The 19,334-nt window shown below is 43.1% G+C and overlaps 1 protein-coding gene across 20 annotated transcripts in view; it reads left to right on the top strand.

Annotated features, from left to right (window-relative positions):
* LOC140715917 (protein 4.1-like) overlaps window positions 1–19,334 on the top strand; it is a 162,642-nt gene that overhangs the window by 95,000 nt on the left and 48,308 nt on the right. For 18 of the 20 annotated variants that reach the window (XM_073028445.1, XM_073028444.1, XM_073028462.1 and 15 more), the window contains 4 exons: window positions 10,564–10,658; window positions 11,028–11,200; window positions 13,248–13,337; window positions 18,662–18,873. In XM_073028445.1, the coding sequence (XP_072884546.1) occupies window positions 10,564–10,658; window positions 11,028–11,200; window positions 13,248–13,337; window positions 18,662–18,873 (570 nt within the window). The remainder of the gene's footprint in view (window positions 1–10,563; window positions 10,659–11,027; window positions 11,201–13,247; window positions 13,338–18,661; window positions 18,874–19,334) is intronic. The other 2 variants (XM_073028453.1, XM_073028449.1) reach the window with 1 other exon arrangement.

Here is a 19,334-nt window from a genome sequence, read left to right as displayed (position 1 = left end):
GCCCAAGAACCAGAAGAAAGAGACAAGGACATGCATCATGTATAGTAAGGTCCTCGGCATTATTGAGGAACTGAGGGGCCTTAGCAGCAAGTCCAAAGATCCTTGGAGGTGTTTAAGAAGATATAATAAAGTTGCGGCCTTCATTAACAGGGAACTCAAGCAGGAAGATTATGCTCTGACATTATGCTATGACAAAACATTGGTCATACTTCATCCAGAATCCATATCTGATCACCACACTATATGAAAGATATGAGGGCACTGGAGAGGGAGCTGAGGTTATTTACCAGGATGTTGCCTGGAATGGAGTGTTTCAGTTATGAGGCAGAACTGGCGAATCTTGGTCTCAATTCCTTGGAGAATATGTTTAGGGTCATAGAAAAGTACAGCACAGAAGCAGGCCCTTTTCCCCCATCTAGTTCTTGCCGAACCATCTAAACTGCTTTCTCCCATCGACTTGCACCCAGACCATCACCCTCTATACCCCTACCATCCATGTACTTATCCAAACTTCTCTTAGACATTGAAATTGAGCTGGCATGAACCACTAGTGCTGGCAGCTCATTCCACACTCTTATGACCCTTTGAGTGAAGAAGTTTCACCTTACGTTCCCCTTAAGAGGGGACATGATTGAGGTATAGAAAAGTAAGGTTTATGGATAGATTAGAGTGCAGGAGATTTTCCCTGATCTAGAGGACACAGATTTAGGGTAATGGGTAAGAAATTTAGAGGGAATCCAAAGCATCTTTTTAATCTAGAATGTGGCGAGTATCTCGAATGCATTGCTGGAACGAGTGATGGAAACAGAGTCACTGACAGCATTTAAACAAGTGTCTGGACAAGCATTCATTGCCCAGGCATTGAAGGATTTGGAGCAAATGCTAGATGAAATTAATATGCATGGGTGCCCACTGGTTGGCGTGGAAGTGATGGTCCCGTTCCCCTGATGTATGTTGAGACTGTGATGCAGAAAATGACACATCCACGAAGGTACTGGATGCAAATCAATGCACAGGGTTAAATAACTTTTGTTTTAATTCAAAGAGATTGGAAAGCTGACAGTGAAGTGGGAAAACAGATTTCTGGGAAGCATCAAAACTGTTGTTCGGTACCGTTGAGATCTTTAGTCAAGCAAACTAATCGTATTTAACCCAAAATTTAAAATAAAGAGATTTGGATTAGTACTTGGCTTTTCATAACATCCGGGTATCAAGAATAACTGTCTCAAATAGCCAAAAAGAAATTTTATCAGTGCCTTCATGTTCAGTGTTATATTTGGTGGTTAGTGTGTTTCTGCACGGTGGATGGTGTTTGAAATTATTCTGCTGAGAGAGTCTGTGTGTGCCCAGCGTTTGTTTTTCTAAATTTAGGTGGGTCATTCCATCTGCTGGTAAAATAAACAGAATACAAGTTGTTTTAGTATAATGTGGCGCCATCTGCAGTCAGAATAAATTATTGTCAGGTCTAATTTAGAAGCTACTTTTTAGTCATTGTACCTTTCTGATCCATCCCACTGCTGTGCCCTCATGGAATCAGTAATATCTTGTATTTAGTTCAACTGGCACAGACTACCTTTTAATCCTCCTCCTGGAAATCATTATTAGGTGAAATAATAGCACTAAGCATGTCTGACAATATTGGTGGAAAAAGCTAAAGACACTTCAGCAATGGGAAAGAAAGAAAGCAAGTTATTTTTGAGTTTGTTGACTTGGTGGAAAGTTGATAGAATAGAATATACATCTCAGGTAGGATGAAACCAAGGCTAAAGTGGGTCTTCTAAAGGAAGGAAGTAAAAAAGAATGACAAATAAAGCAGGACCTTGAATCAGAGTCAGGTTTAATAACACGGGCATGTGTCATGAAACTTGTTGTCTTTGTAGCAGCAGTACAAAGCAACGCATAATAATAGGGGGGAAATATGAATTACAGTGCTGTGGAAAGCCAAGAGGGAGAGCGTGGCGTCCGTAGGTCAGATTACCAGGCCATGCGCCCAACAGCGGACCAGACCAGGCCCGGCAGGGGGGCGCACACAACACAGGCAGGAGTGAGGAGGACAGTGAACAGTGGTGTTTCTATCACCAGCGGTGGGGCACAAAAGCCCGCCGTTGTTGCCCGCCCTGCAAGGGCCAGCTGCTGCTAATGACTGTGGCGGCTGGCCACCAGGACAGCCTCTTGTACGTCTGGGACAAACAGTCAGGACGCCACTTCTTGGTCGACACCGGAGCAGAAATCAGCGTCTTGCCCCCGACGGGGTACAACACCCGCAACAGGAAGCCAGGACCCACCCTGAGGGCCGCAGACAGCAGCACGATACGGACCTACGGCACCTGCACAGTGCAGCTGCAGTTCAGCGCCAGCCGGTTCACGTGGGACTTCACACTGGCCGCGGTGGCCCAACCACTCCTGGGGGTGGACTTCTTGCAAGCTCACAGCCTGCTGGTCGACTTGCAAGGGAAAAGACTGGTACATGCCGAGACTTTCCAGATATTCACCCTGGGTGAAGCCAAGTTGCCGGCCCCACACCTGGACTCCATCACGCTATCGGACAACGAATTCACCAGAATCCTGGCGGACTTTCCATCGATTCTGGCACCGCAGTTCACGGCAGCCATGCCCAGACCACATCCCCACCAAGGGACCACCCCTCCATGCCCACGCACAAAGGTTCCCCCTGGAAAAGCTCCGCCTGGCGAAGGAGGAGTTCAAGAGGATGGAGGAATTGGGGATCGTACGGAGGTCCGACGGCCCATGGGCCTCCCCCCTGCACATGGTGCCCAAAGCAGCTGGGGATTGGAGACCATGCGGCGACTACCGCAGACTGAATGAGGCTACCACTCCAGACCGCTACCCTGTGCCACACATACAGGACTTTGCAGCAAACCTGCACGGGGCAAGAATATTTTCCAAAGTAGACCTCGTCCGGGGATACCATCAAATCCCAGTGCACCCTGAAGACATCCCCAGAACAGCACTTATCACCCCGTTCGGCCTGAAGAATGCCGCACAGACGTTCCAGCGGCTAATGGATGCGGTGGGACGCGACCTGGACTTTGCATTCATCTATTTGGACGACATCTTTATAGCCAGCAGTAGTCGCCAGGAGCATCTGTCCCACCTCTGCCAGCTCTACTCACGCCTGAGTGATTTCGGCCTCGCGATCAACCCGGCCAAATGCCAGTTCGGTCTCAATACCATCGACTTCCTGAGCCACAGGATTACCAAAGACGGGGCAACACCTCTGCCCGCCAAGGTAGACGCGATCCGCCACTTTGCCCAGCCCAACACGGTCAAAGGCCTGCAGGAGTTCATTGGTATGGTGAACTTCTACCACCATTTCCTCCCTTCAGCAGCCCGTATCATGCGCCCTTTGTACACCCTGATGTCGGGTAAAGGCTAGGACATTACTTGGGACGAGGAGGCCGCAGCCGCTTTCGTTACAGCCAAGGAAGCCTTGGCAGATGCCACGATGCTAGTGCACCCCAGAACGGACGTTCCAACCGCACTCAAGGTGGACGCATCCGACACAGCAGTCGGTGGGGTGCTGGAGCAGCTCATCGAGGGGCGCTGGCAACCCTTGGCATTCTTCAGCAAGCACCTACGACCACCCAAACTCAAGTATAGTGCTTTCGACCGGGAGCTGTTGGCACTGTATCTGGCAATCCGGCATTTCAGGTACTTCTTAGAAGGCAGGCCGTTCACCGCGTTCACGGACCACAAACCGTTGACCTTCGCGTTCACGAAGGTGTCCGATCCCTGGTCGGCTTGCCAGCAGCGACATCTGTTCTACATCTCCAAGTACCCGACGGACATCCAGCATATCTCGGGAAAGGACAACGTCGTGGCGGACGCATTCTCCAGACCAGCTGTCCAGGCCCTGTCCCTGGGGGTGGACTATGCAGCACTGGCGGAGGCGAAGCAGGCAGACGACGAGATGCCCAGCTACAGGACCGCAGTCTCGGGTTTGCAGCTGCAGGACTTTCTCGTAGGCCCAGGTGAGAGGACCCTCCTGTGCGACGTGGCTACCGGCCAACCTCGCCCCATCGTCTCGGCAGCCTGGAGGCGGTGAGTTTTCGACTCCATACATGGTTTGGCGCACCCATCTATCAGGACAATCGTCTGGCTGGTCTCCAGCAAGTTCGCGTGGCACGGACTTCACAAGCAGGTCAGTGAATGGGCCAGAACATGCACACAGTGCCAAACAGCCAAGGTGCAGCGGCACACTAAAGCCCCGCCGCAGCAGTTCAAACCCACCCACCGGAGGTTCGACCACATTCATGTGGATATCGTGGGCCCCCTACCAGTGTCCAGAGGAGCGCGGTACCTCCTAACTATGGTAGACCAGTTCACGAGGTGGCCAGAGGCGGTCCTGCTCACTGACACATCTGCCAATTCCTGCTCCCAAGCACTGATCGCATCCTGGGTAGCACACTTCGGGGTACTGGCCCACATTACCTCCGACAGAGGTGCCCAGTTCACCTCCAGCCTGTGGTCGGCTGTGGCCAGCCTGTTGGGAACGCAGCTACACCACATTACTGCCTACCACCCACAGTCGAACGGACTAGTGGAACGCTTCCACCGTCACTTGAAGTCGGCTCTCATGGCCCGCCTGAGAGGACCTAATTGGGTGGACGAGCTTCCCTGGGTCCTGCTTGGAATTCGCATAGCACCCAAAGAGGATCTACACGCCTCGTCGGCCAAGTTGGTGTACGGCACACCCCTAGCCGTCCCAGGAGAGTTCATACCAGCCCCAAGGGGGCAAGAGGAAGAACCTGCAGCAGTCCTGGACAGACTACGCGAAAGGCTCGGCAACTTGGTCCCCGTACCAACTTCACAACATGGACGGACCCCAACCCATGTACCCAAAGACCTGCAGGACTGTAAGTTTGTGTTTGTACGAAGGGGCGGACACCGGGCACCGCTACAACGACAGTACGAGGGGCCGTTCGAGGTGATCAACAACAACGGGTCCACGTACGTTCTGGACATTGAGGGGAGAGAGGAGGTTTTCACGGTGGACCGACTCAAACCAGCCCATGTGGACTTGGCACAGCCAGTCGAGGTTCAGGCACCACGGCACAGAGGCAGACCTCCAAAACAGAGGCTGATCCAGACTGTGGACATTGGGGGGTATATCGCCGGTTCTGGGGTGGGGGGGGGGGGTTATGTGGTGACCCACTTTCTGTGCAGGCGAACCGGCTCACAAATAGCCAGCACGCGGGGGGAGACTTTGGTAATGCACCTCTGACGTCATTTCCGCCGCGAAGTTTGAATAAACTAGTCTCGAAACGACTTACGGACTGCGTGTTGTTATTTCAGCGCTGTGTGTAGCACATCGCTACAAAGACATGGTATTAGAGGGGTGGCATATGACTGGTTAGATAGGTATTTGGAAGACAGGTATCAGTATGTACATATAAACAACTCAAATTCAAAACTTTTGAGGGTAACTTGTGGGGTTCCACAAGGTTCAGTGCTTGGTCTATTGCAGTTCATTTTGTATATAAACGATATATGTATGGTTTCTCAGACATTAAAATGTGTATTATTTGTTGATGATACAACTATATTTTGTATTGGGGAACAGCAGAAACAACTTTTGGATACAGTGGAGAAAGAACTAAAGATTATAAAGAAATGGTTTGATACTAACAAATTATCACTGAATCTAAGTAAAACTAAATTCATAATATTTGGACCAAACCCATTTAATAAACTTAGAATAAATGATGTTGGAATTGGTAAGGTATCTGAAACAAAATTTTTAGGTGTGGTAATAGATAATAAATTAAGCTGGAAGCCACATATAACTTGCGTCAAAGCAAAAATGTCAAAATCTATTGCAATACTGTACAAAGCGCAAGATTTCTTAAATCGGGAATCTTTGCATACGTTATACTGTTCACTTATAGTCCCATACATGACTTACTGTGTAGAGGTACGGGCAAATACATACAAAACAAATACAAACTCAACTTTTCTACTCTAAAAGAAAGCCATATGAATTGTAAATGAGACAAGTTATTATGAGCCAACCAGTCCACTATTTATTCAACTAAACACTTTAAAATTCAGAGATTTCGTAGATTTTAAAATAATACAAATTATCTATAAAGTAAAAAATGGACAGTTACCACAAAGTGTCCAAAGATTGCTTAAAATGAGAGAGGGTCAACATGATTTGAGAGGAACATATTTCAAAACCAAAGGATAAGAACAAATGTAAAAAATCATTGTTTTTCAGTCAGAGGGGTGAATCTATGGAACAGTTGTAGTGAGAATTTAAAAACATGTACCACACTTAACAAGTTTAAAAAATTATTTAAAAATAATTTAATGAACAAATATGAAATACATGTTTTAAAATGAGTGGGAGTAATGTAAATAAATGATACTTGGAATTGGATTTTGTGTTAAAAGATTATGAATTTTTTTGTTTTGATGTGATGATTGACAACAAATTTGTTTTTGTATAAGTAAGATGGGTAGACGTAATAAGCTGTAGCTTCAGCCTACACCCTTTCGACCTGTTTTAAAGATTTTTATAATTTAATTTTGTATATGAAATCATCTTTGAAAATGATGCTTTCTGTAATGTTTGTACTGACTGAAAATAAAATTTCATTCATTCATTCATCTTAATCCTGTACAGCGGGGCTCCCCTCTCCCCCCCGTACCTAGATAGTGACGCAGCCGGTTAGAATGCTCTCCACCGAACTAGGATAGTTTAGAATCATCAGGTCATACAGCATAGAAACAGGGCCTTCAGGACAATGAGTCCATGCTGACCAAGATGTTTCATCCAACGTAGTCCATTTGCCAGCATTTAGTCAACCACTACCCAAACCTTTCCAATACATGTACCCCTATAACTGTCTTTTAAAAGTTGCTACCATAGTTGCTTCAACCACATCAGCAATCCTCTGTCACATAGATATCATTCTTCATGTTTTTTTTAAACTTGCCTGTCAATTTCCTCTTAGATCTCACCTTAAGTATGCCTTCTACTTCTTGATACCACAACCGTGGTTTAAAAAAAGACAGTGTATTCAGTTTATCTGTGCTCCCCATGAGCTGCACCTCAATTAGATCACACCTCAGTCTCCAATGCTCCACAGAATTAAGTCCGAGCCTTTCCAACTTCTCCCTATGATTCAGTCCCTAAACTCCTGGCAGCATACTTTTCTGCAAATCTTTTCAGAAAAATCTTTTCTGCAGTGTACCTTTTGTATTTTCTGTAGTGTCACAGAAATGATTTTTGTTTTTCTGTAAATCTCACTGCCTAAAGTGAGTCAGTGTGGTCGCAGAGAAGCGGCATGCATGTGATGAGATTAAGTGAATTTGTTCTTGAACTACTTGACCATAATGGCAGGACGTTATAATCAAGTTTTGGGATTTCTTCAATGAAGCAGAAAATACTGGAAATGCTCAGTCAATCAGATTACATCACTGAAAATGGAAGAAGTTTTTTAGGTTGATGAATTTCACACTATAAAATCTGCTTGCTCATTATTGGTCAAATTTGCAATTGTATCACTCAGTGCTACATGGTAAGACCTTAACTTGCACTTTCTGGTTAGGTTTTACATCATCTCTACTGACAAATAACTAATTTTTTATTTCCAACCCTGTACTTTCAACCTTTTCCATTCAAGGGATGTGTGACAAAATTGGAAGTCTGGGCACTTGTGGTTAGCCATTTAGGAGCTGCTAGTTTTAAAGAGCAAAGATAATGCATATATAACCTAATTGGAAGCTTGTGGCCTGAAGATCTGCTCTGGGGTCCTAGTACAGGATAAGTAAAAGTTGATGAAGTTTGTGTGAGTAAGGCAGCGGGCAAAATCATAACAGATGTAGTGTGGAGGACTCTGAGGCCATCCACTTTAGGATCAGAACCAGGTTTATTATCACTGATATGTCATGAAGTTTCTTGCTTTGTAGCAACCTTTACATTGCCATACATAAAAATGTTACTCTATAAGTTATAATAAGAAAAGTAAATAAGTAGAGCAAAAAGGGATATTAGAGATAAAAACAGATATAAAAGACAAAAAAAGAAATTAAAGCATTTTCTAAATGGAAACTTCTGGCGAAGTAGATGTCATCCATAAAAGTTCTCAGAAATTTGTGAATATATGTACCTGAATGTATAGTCTCTGTCTCCAGGGAATTTGGATATAAGAGTGGAACTAATGCCATGGTTGTGCTCAGGAATGTCTCAGTGCCTCCAGAAAAACATTGCATCATCAGTAAGATGTGGGTGGTAAATGGATTAAGTTATGAGTGCTGATTGGAAGGGTTTATCTTGTCCTCCCAAGTGCAGAGATTAAAGGATGATCTAATTGAAGTGTTTAAAGTGATTAAACAATTTGAGAGAAGGAAATTGTCTTTTGTTGAGAGCACCTGAGAATCAAGAATCATAGCCCTAAAGGAAATCAGAACAGGTTATTCAAGAGTGATGTCAGGAAGTACTTCAGATAGGATTGTGGAACTCTCCTCTGACAACAAAACAAAAAAAAGAGTAAAAGCTTATAACCAATATTAATAGAATATGTCTTATTAAATCATTTTTCATAATAGAATTGCTTGCAAGGCTAGCATTTACTGCTCATTGCCTTAAACCACAACCTTGGCCAGCTTATAAAGAAGGTATTCCCGTAATGCCACTGGGTAAGAAACTTCGAGATTTACAGCAACGTATCTCCAAGTCAGAATAGTGTGTAGCTTAGATGGTACCTTCAGGTGGTTGTCTATGTTGTTAGGGTGTTTTTGGGGGGGGTAGGACATATAGCAAGTAACTTCAGCAACTAACTTCAGATACGAATATTAAATTTTCGTAGATTAAATTTTAAATGCAGCCCTGGATAATCGGTTTGTACAGCTGTGAAAACAGCAGTTAATCGGAAAACCAGACATTAACATTATCTAGAATGTGGGTGTGAAGAAGGAGGTGTGAAAGCTTATATGTAATTCAAAGGAAGCATTGCAGATACATTGTAAATATAGAATTGTCCTTTGATCATAAAATGTCATGTAGTGTTGGGTTGAGTGGGCCTCTTCTCCGAAAGGGTCTTGACACGATGCCTGCTGTGTCTCATTTTGTCGAATAAGACACTATTTCCTATCTACCAGCTGTGTCTCTCCAGTGACTCTGTGCACATGTCAGCATATGCATTTACCTAATGCTTTTCACTTTCTTAGTGATACAGTTTTGTGGATTCTGTGAGAATAGAATATGCACATTGCAGCTATAGTATGGCTGATTGTCTAGAAAATGAACATTGGTGCCCAATTTACCCACACTCAGGCTGCTGTGGCTGGCTGCTGTTGTGTTCTGTTGCTTCAGTTCTGTTGGAGTTGCACTGATCTGCAGCACTCCATCACACTTCTGACCTGTAACATGGAGGAGCAGGAGACCTTAGGGTGTCAAGAATGAAGTCACTCATTGCAAGATGCCCACAGTCTGACTTGGTCTTGCAGCCATCATACTTAATTGTTGGTCTGAAAGAGGTTATTCCTAGAATGCTAATGGTCAGTCTGTTATTACACTGAATGTCAAGGATTGGTAATCGGACACCTGTCTGCCCTTCTGTGGCATGAGTGTCAACTTTCCATCTATTAGCCCATGTTTGAATATTATCTAGGAATGTTTCTTTTCCCTTGAGAAGTTGCAAGTGGTCTTTAACACCTTGCACATTTGCAGTGTTGCCTTCAATTAGAACCAGAGTTGACTTTCAACAGTGGAACAAGCTTGGGGCAATGAGGGGAGGAAGTCTGGTGCTTGAATACCCTATCCTTTTCCCTTCAGAACTATTTTGAGTTCTGAACCTATTTTGAGTTATTCCTGGATCTAAAATATATAACTGTTCTGCTTTCTGCAGATCCTGCCTAACTTGCTGTGTGTTCCAGCATTTTCTGTTTTGTTTTTTGTTTTAATAATTTCTTTAACAACGTTTTGGGTTCTGTCACAATTTTGCATGTGTATCGTTTATTGACATAGTGTGGAATAGGCCCTGCCGGCCGTTTGGGCCATGCCACCCAGCAATCCCCCAATTTCATCCTGTCATAGTCACCGGACAATTCACAATGACCAACCAACCTGCCAACCAATACGTCTTTGGACTGTGGGAGGAAACCAGAACACCCAGAGGAAACCCACGCGGTCATGGGGAGAATGCACAAACTCCTTATGGGCAGTGGCCTGTTTTGTTTTCTGTAATTCTCACTGTCAACTTAGTCAGCTATTAGTTTGTTATTGACTTCATGGTAATAAGAGAAAAAAGATTAAAATATTAAAGATCACTGTATCTTTGAAGTCATTGTCAAGCAGTGTCATGTTGACTAAAAAAAGCTGTCATCAAGTTCATGCAGTAACAATTCATCACTTGTTAACACGGGAAATATGTCAATATACAAAAAAATGTGTAGACTTAATGCTTTAAACTACAACGTTCGATTTGCAGTATTTTCAAACTGTGCTGATTGTTGTAACTTTTTAAAAGAATACTTTATAACATACTCTAACTGTTCATGGAATTGCTTATGTGTTCTTCATTAATTTTTCAGGATCAGTGTGAAAGTACTATTGGGTTTAAGCTGTCCAATTACCGTGCTGCCAAAAAATTGTGGAAAGTATGTGTGGAAAATCATACCTTTTTCAGGTATGTTCATAACACAAAAATCTTAGAAGGAAGAATCATGTGCTGAAAATTTGTATTTGTTTAATAAAATTAATTCTGATATCAAAGTCATTTCTAGTTGCAAGTATCCTTGAATCAGTAATCCAATTTTTTAAAAACTGTTCTATAAAGGATTTGTATTGAATAATTAATTCTTCACTTGTATATGTGAGTTCTTTGTATAGATAGGAAAATCTCAAAGAAAATTTTCTTATTTCCAAATATAAAGATTTTTAGGAAAAGTTTGAATTACTTGCTCCAAAAGTGATGAACTTCAATCCTGTGTATTCAAGAGAAGAATACAAGAATGCTTTATCTATGCCTTTTAACTTTGGCATTTTTCCTTAATAGGCTAACGACTCCAGAATCCTCAGCAAAAGCCAAGTTCCTGTCTCTAGGTTCCAAATTCCGTTACAGTGGACGTACGCAGGCTCAGACCAGGGAAGCAAGCGCCCTGATTGACAGACCAGCACCCCAGTTTGAGCGCACTGCAAGCAAGCGGGCATCGAGGAGTCTTGATGGAGGTAAATTTGTCTGGGATCACAAATCTTGCTCCATATCATTGAAAGCCATGAGTATTTAATGTATTGAATCTGCTGAGGGCAGCCAGAGCAAGTAGATCACCACATGGTTGTGCATTCAAATCAGTACGGTAGTTACTATGTTTTCCAGAAGTCTATATATCATGGGCGGTATGGTAGTGTAGTGGTTAGCACAATGCTTTACAGTACCAGTGACCCGGGTTCAATTCCTGCTACTGCCTGTAAGGAGTTAATACATTTTCCCTGTGACCACGTGGGTTTCCTCCAGGAACTCTGGTTTCCTCCCATAGTCCAAAGATGTACTGGTCATTGTAAATTGCCCTGTGATCAGGCTAGGATTAAATCGGGGAATTGCTGGGCGGCGTGCCTTGAAGAGCCAAGAGGGCCTATTCCACACTGTATCTCAATAAATAAATAAAATAAAATAAAAAAATTTAAAATATTAGAAAATGATGCTAAATGACTTTTATATATGTAATAAAGTTCTATATATGTAAATAATTATGTTACAGTGTTGAAATCTATAGAGACATAGATACCAAAGGCTGATATCATTGGAATACTAATACATTTTTTCTTTGTTTTGGAGATTTCTGTTTATGATCTTCACCTGCCATCTTGCATCTTAAAAGAAAACTCTTTGTGGGTTATTAAATGTTTATGGGTTGAATTGACTTATAAAATTAGAGACGTGAACTGATTGAAATGGAGCTCTTCAAAGACTAGGTAATCAGCAGAAAGTGAAGTGGGAATAAGTGGGTCTTGGACTAATAGGATGTGATGAGTGGAGTAACACAAATTACAGCTCATAGAGTTGTGCAGCACAGAAACAGGCACTTTGGCCTGGGAACTCCAGTATTCAATCTATATCAACTATCTGGCTGAGAGTCAAAATATCATCAGCCAGCATGGTAAAATGACATTTAAACCATGTGTGATTATACAGAATCTTCAAGAGTGATGGACGAGCTGATCAAGGAGGCAAGAACGTGGCAAATGGAATATGTGGAAAGCTGAGGTCATAAAAGCAAAGAACTTGTAAAATGGTTAGAGCTTGGGTGACGTTGATATTCTAAAGGACTTGGATATCACTGAAAAGTTAACATGCAGGTACACCAAAAGACAAGAGTAGCAAAAGGTATTGGAGCCTTTGTCATCAGAAGGTGTTATCACAGAAGTAAGGAAGTTTTTTCAATTGGATTGGACCATAGTGGAAACAATTTCTAAAGTATTCCCTGGATTCTTCTTCCCTGAGAAAGAATGTACTTGCCTTTTATAGGGTACAGTGCAGATTTACAAATCTGGTTCCAGCATTGGCAGATTTGCTGCAAGAGGGGAGGTAGTGTAGTCTGGGATTTATCCTGTAGTATTTAAGAAAATGAGAAGCAATCTCAAGGAAACTTAAAAATATGACCAATAGGGCTTCACAGGGTGCAGGAAGATGGTTTGTCCTAATTGATGATATGAGGACCAGGAGGTGCAGTCTCAGCAGTTTAGGAGCGTGGCAAGAATAAGTTTCTACGTTGTGAATATTTGGAGTTCTGCCCTGGATAGCTGTGAAATCTCTGTAATTGTGTTCATTTAGAACTGAGATCGGTAGATTGCTGGGTGTTAAAAGAATAAAGAGCTATGAGGATAATGCTAAAAAGCTCAGTCATGGTCTTAATGGATGACAGGAAGCTCAAAGCTGCTGGATAGCTTACTCCTGCTTTTTATACTCTTGAGTTAACCCCTGCAACGCTAAGCATCTCTCTTCCACGGATCTGTTGAGCATTTTATTTTCTGCATTAATTTGCTTTTTGATTGGGCATTTGGAATTCCAATCCTGATGCTCCATTTGCCTTTCATTAATGATCTTCCTTGGAATTTTTCAACTCCTGGGATGTACTAATTCAGTAAAAAAAAATACAATTTTTTAACATGATTTAAAACAAAAACATGATTTCTCAAATGAAAGAAACTGCAAATTTTATATTTGCGCTAACCATGTGTGCATGTAATGTTGTAAAAATGTGCACATTCTCTCCAGCTAAGCGTAAATTTCCAAAAACTTCCATTGAATTACCAGTGGATGAGGATCCTGAGCTCAGACGTGTTGAAGCACCCAGACAGCAGCCAGGTACCAGTTTGTTAGCTTAAAGCTCTGCGGTGTTTTTTTCCCCACCCTATCCTTTTCTGCAAGCAACTTGTTGCAATAACCATTTGAAATTCCTTTGATTTTGTTAATAATTATCTAAACATAATTTAAGCCAGAGATATATTACTCTTTTGGACTAATCCATCGATTATTTCTTTATGCCTCTCCAGTATCGTGAAGGTTTGGTGTCATCTAAGGTACTTGGTGTTAGCAAAATACTCATCCAAATTTCAAAACTAATTTATTCAAAAGCAACAGGGTTCTTGAATGTCGGGTATGAGTACTGTGTTGTAGCTTTAAAGATTAACAAAGACTCTGATGTCAAAGTAAATGTACAAGTCAATCTGTGTATAGAACCCACGTAGATTTAAGGTAGACAATCGACAGTAGGCGCAGGAGTAGGCCATTCAGCCCTTCTAGCTAGCACCACCATTCACTGTGATCATGGCTGATCATACACAATCAGTACCCCGTTCCTGCCCTCTCCCCATATTCCTTGATCTATAAGAGCTATCTATAAGAGCTCTATCTAACTCTCTCTTGAATGCATCCAGAGACTTGGCCTCCACTGCCTTCTGGGGCAGAGCATTCCACATATCCGCCACTCTCTGGGTGAAAAAGTTTTTCCGCATCTCTGTTCTAAATGGCCTACCCCTTATTCTTAAACTGTGGCCTCTAGTTCTGGACTCGCCCATCAGCGGGAACATGCTTCCTGCCTCCAGTGTGTCCAATCCCTTAATAATCTTATATGTTTCAATCAGATCCTCTCTCATCCTTCTAAATTCCAGTGTATACAAGCCCAGTTGCTCCAATCTTTCAACCTATGACAGTCCCGCCATTCTGGGAATTAACCTTGTGAACCTAAGCTGCACTCCCTCAATAGCAAGAATGTCCTTCTTCAAATTTGGAGACCAAAACTGCACACAATACTCCAGGTGGGGTCTCACCAGGGCCCTGTACAGCTGCAGAAGGACCTCTTTACTCCTATACTCAATTCCTCTTGTTATAAAAGCCAGCATGCCATTAGCTTTCTTCACTGCCTGCTGTACCTGCATGCTTGCTTTCATTGACTGATGTACAAGAACACCTAGATCTTGTTGTACTTCCCCTTTTCCTAACTTGACTCCATTTAGATAGTAATCTGCCTTCCTGTTCTTGCCACCAAAGTGGATAACCTCACATTTATCCACATTAAACTGCATCTGCCATACATTTGCCTACTCACCCAACCTGTCCAAGTCACCCTGCATTCTCATAACGTCCTCCTGCCATTTCACACTGCCACCCAGCTTTGTGTCATCAGCAAATTTGCTAATGTTACTTTTAATCCCTTCATCTAAATCATTAATGTATATTGTAAACAGCTGCGGTCCCAGCGCCGAACCTTGCGGTACCCCACTGGTCACAGCCTGTCATTCCGAAAGGGACCCGTTAATCACTACTCTTTGTTTCCTGTCAACCAGCCAATTTTCAATCCATGTCAGTACTCTGCCCCCAATACCATGTGCCCTAATTTTGCCCACTAATCTCCTATGTGGGACTTATCAAAAGCTTTCTGGAAGTCCAGGTACACTACATCCACTGGCCCTCCCTTGTCCATTTTCATAGTTACATCCTCAAAAAACTCCAGAAGATTAGTCAAGCCTGATTTTCCCTTCATAAATCCATGCTGCCTCAGACTGATCCTTCTACTGCTATCCAAATGTGTCGTAATTTCCTCTTTTATAATTGACTCCAGCATCTTTCCCACCACTGACGTCATGCTATTTTTTTTTGGTTGAAATCCCCCATGACAACTGTATCATTACCTTTGTGACATGCCAGTTTTAACTCTTCATTCAACTTACACCCTACATCCAGACTGCTGTTTGGGGGCCTGTAGATAACTCCCATTAGGGTCTTTCTACCCTTAGAATTTCTCAGTTCTATCCATACTGACTCTACATCCCCAGATTCTATGTCCCCCCTCGCAAGGGACTGAATATCATTCCTCACCAAAGAGCCACCCCACCCCGTCTGCCAGTCAGTCTGTCCTTTCGATAAGTTGTATATCCTTGAATATTCATTTCCCAGGCCCTGTCCGCTTGAAGCCATGTCTCAGTTATTCCCACAACATCGTACTTGCCAATTACCAACTGAGCCTCAAGCTCATCTACCAACATGTTCAGTGCATTGGTGCTGAATTTAAAATCAAGTACATTTTGACTCCAGATCTTGTTAGTCTTAATCCAAAAGCAGACCTAGAGATGAATTCTAGAGGTGATCCAGAAGTAATTGCCTTGACAACAAGACACCCGAGAGCCCTCAAAATTGAAGTTATTGTCAGAAACATTTGCCTCTGGCTCATGATGATAACTGAGTCCCCAAACACAGATAGATTGTTTTTGTGGGCAATTGCTAGATATGTATTTTCATCCATTTCATCAGTGACCAGCGGTCAAATTACTTCCCTAGTGCCACTCTTGAAATAAAACAGTTACTTGCTACCTGATTGTAAAGTGGATTTTTTCAACCAAATTTTCTTAATTATAGAAGAAATATGTTCACATCCTTGGTTAACTCCGAGTAATGAAGAAAGATTGAAATTAAGCTTATTAAACTTGTCCTTATTTGTGGCTCAATCGTTTATTTACACAGACATGAGAAAGTGGGAGCCTACAGTGGAGCAGTAAAAATCAAATTTTATTTTGAATTAAGTGTAGAATATTTTGTGTTCTGCTAAATGTTGAAATTTTGAATGGGGTGCAAGATAATGGCATTGAACGGAAAACCTCAATCAAGGTAGATTTTTGGAGCAACACACACAAAATGCTGGAGGAGCTCATCTGTGGAAAGGAATGAACAGTTGAAGTTACAGGCCAAAACCCTTCATCGGGACTAGAAAGGAAGGGGAAGATACCAGAATAAGAAGATAGGGTGAGGGGAAGGAAGACAAGCTAGAAGGTGGATAAGTGAAGCCAAGTGGGGGATGAAGTAAGAAGCTGGGAGGTGAGAAGTGGAAAAGGCAAAGGGCTGGTGAAGGGGGAATCTGATAGGAGAGGAGAGTGGATCATGGGAGAAAGGGAAGAAGGAGGGTCACCAAGTGGAGGTGATAGAGGTGGAGGAGAAGAGATAAGAGGCCAGAGTGGGGAAATGAAGAGGGAAGGGGGACGGGAAAATTACTAGAAGCTGGAGTAATCTATGTACATGCCATCATGTTGGAGACTACCTAGAATGAATATGAGGTGTTGCACCTCCAACCTGAGGGTGGCCTAGTCATGGCAGAGGAAACCATGGACTGACATGTTGAAACTGGAATGGGGATAGGAATTGGCTGGCCACTGGGAAATTCCACTTTTTGTAGGTGGAGCAGAGGCACTCAACAAAGCGGTCCCCCGTCTACATCAGGATTTGCCAATGGGTGGAAGCCACATTGGGAGCACCGGACACAATAGGTGACCTCAACTGATTATCAGGTGAAGTGTTGTCTCACCTGGAAGGACTGCTTGGGGCTCTGAATGGAGGTGAGGAAGGAGGTAAATGGGCAGATGCAGTGCCTCTGCCGCCTGCGGGGGTAAGTGCCTGGAAGGAGCTTAGTGAGGAGGGAGGAATGGACGGGGAATCACCAAGGAGCAATCATTGCAGAAAGCAGAGATTGGGGTGGGGGAGGGGTGGAGGTAAAGATGTATTTGGTGGTAGGGTCCCATTGAAGATGGTGGAAGTTCTGGAGAATGATGTATTGGATGTGAAGGCTCATGGGTGGTAGGAGAGGACAAGAGGAGCTCAATCCCTGTTAAGGCAGTGGGAAGATGGGTTGAGTGTTGATGTCCTGGAAATGGAGGAGGCGCGAGTGAGAGCACCATCGATGGTGGATGAGGGGAAACCGTGTTCTTTGAAGAAGGAGGACATCTCTGATGTCCTGGATTGGAAAGCCTCATCCTGGGACCAGATACTGTGAAGCTGAAGGAACTAAGAAAAGGTAAAGTATTTTTACAGTAGACAAGGTGGGAGGAGGTTATAGTCAAAGATAGCCGTGAGAATCAATGGGTTTATAAAAGGTATCAGTAGACAGTCTGTCTCCAGTGGCAAAGACAGAGAATTTGAGAAAGTGGAGAGAAATGGACCAAGTGAATGTAAGAGCAAGGTGGAAGTTGGAAGCAAAGTTGATGAGATTGACGTGCATGAAGCAGCAAGAGTACAGTTGCCAATATAGCACTGGAAGAGCTGGAGAGCATTACTAGGGAAGGCTTGGAACATGGATGGTTCTACATAGTCAACAAAAAGACAGACCTAGCTGGAGCCAATGCGGGTGCTCATGGTTGCAACTTGAGTTTTGAGAAAGTGGGAGGAGCCAAAGAAAAAGTTGTTGGGTGTGAGGATCAGTTCTGCCAGATGGAGGAGGGTGGTGGTGGAGGGGAATTGGCTGGTTCTTTTGTCAAGAAAGAAGCGGAGAGCTTTGAGGCCTTCTTGATGGGGGATCAAAGTATAGGGACTGCACATCCATGGTGAAAATGAGGCAGTCAGGGTCAGGGACCTGTAAGTTGTTGTGATCGACACGAGACCCACCATAGATTGCTTTGTTGAGCACCTCAGCTCCTCTGTTTTTAAAAAAAAAAGATAATTTCCCAGCAGCCAACCATTTCAATACCAATCCCCGTTCCTGTTCTGTGATGTTGGTCCATGGCCTCCTTTTCTGCTCCAACTCTCAGGTTGGAGGAGCAGCTCGTGCTCCACTAGGTAGCCTCCATCCTGAGGGCCTGAACACTGATTACTCCAACCTCCAGTAATTTTTTCTCTCCTCCATTTCCCCATTCTGGCTTCGTACCTCTTCTCCTCACCCGCCTATACCACCTCCTGCAGGTGCCCTTCATCCTTCCCATGATCCACTCTCCGCTCCCATCAGATTCCTCCTTCTCCAGCTCTTTGCCTTTTCCACTTATCACCTCCCGGCTTCTTACTTCATCCCACCTCCCCCAATCACCCTAAAATTTCCCTGGATACTGCCTGACCTGGTGAGTTCCTCCAGCATTTTGTGTGTGTGTGTTGCTCTGGATTTCCAGCATCTGCAGGATCTCCAGCATCTGCAGGATCTCTTGTATTCAAGATAGATTTTTAATCACTTTCTTGTTATCAATGGACTGCATGGTGAAAATGTTTGATTGCTTTGCATTTGGATTTTGCTTACATTTACTTGCCTTGATTAATCTTTGGATTTTTTTTGTGGTGTTCTTGTACTTTGCTGCATTTGGTTGGAAATAAGTACCAAATATTTCATTAACTAATATCTTCATGTCATCAGTGAGTAACCTTGATGCATTTCATTACAGCTGCAGTCGCAGTGACTCCTGACAGAAGTCCAAGGCCAATTACCACTTCTGCACCAACAGTATCTCAAAGTCATTCAGTTGAAGTCAGTAGTCCACCCACAGCTGAGACAGCGAGAGTGACTGAATCAAATGCAGTTGAAAAAGTGAGGGATGAAATCAAACATGAAGAACGACTGGTTGACGAAAGATTGGAACCAGCTGAAGAAGTTAAGGTACACCTTGAGCTGAATTTATACTTAGCATTTTAAATGTTAATGACTTTTTTTTTGGTGTTCAAGTTTATATACTGATCAGTTGATGTAAAATTTTCAAAAGTAGCTTTTTAAGGTGGTGATCTAAGAAATTAATATAAATTCTATCCCTCTTTGGGTTTGATATTAGAGAAATTATGTCATGCCAACATAAAGGTCATGACTTTTTCTAGACTAACATTCATGCCAGATGTTACTCTATTCTTGTGCAGTCCTGCAATATTTAAGTGATCATTTTTATTTCTTGAGATCAATTCTGATTTTCAAAATCAAATCTGCTGGACATTACAGATTGAAATGCAAAAGCAAACATTGGATGCAGGACTGAAGATGAGACAATTATAATTTTAAATGTGCTGGCTTTGAAATGGAACAGTACTGATCTACTGGAAGAAATGCATTTACTGTTGTTTTTTTAACCT

This window comes from Hemitrygon akajei, chromosome 24 (genome assembly GCF_048418815.1).
Source record: "Hemitrygon akajei chromosome 24, sHemAka1.3, whole genome shotgun sequence".
Taxonomy (NCBI): Eukaryota; Metazoa; Chordata; class Chondrichthyes; order Myliobatiformes; family Dasyatidae; genus Hemitrygon; species Hemitrygon akajei.
Note: the sequence above shows the minus strand (reverse complement) of the source record. Positions and strands in the feature narration are given on the sequence as shown.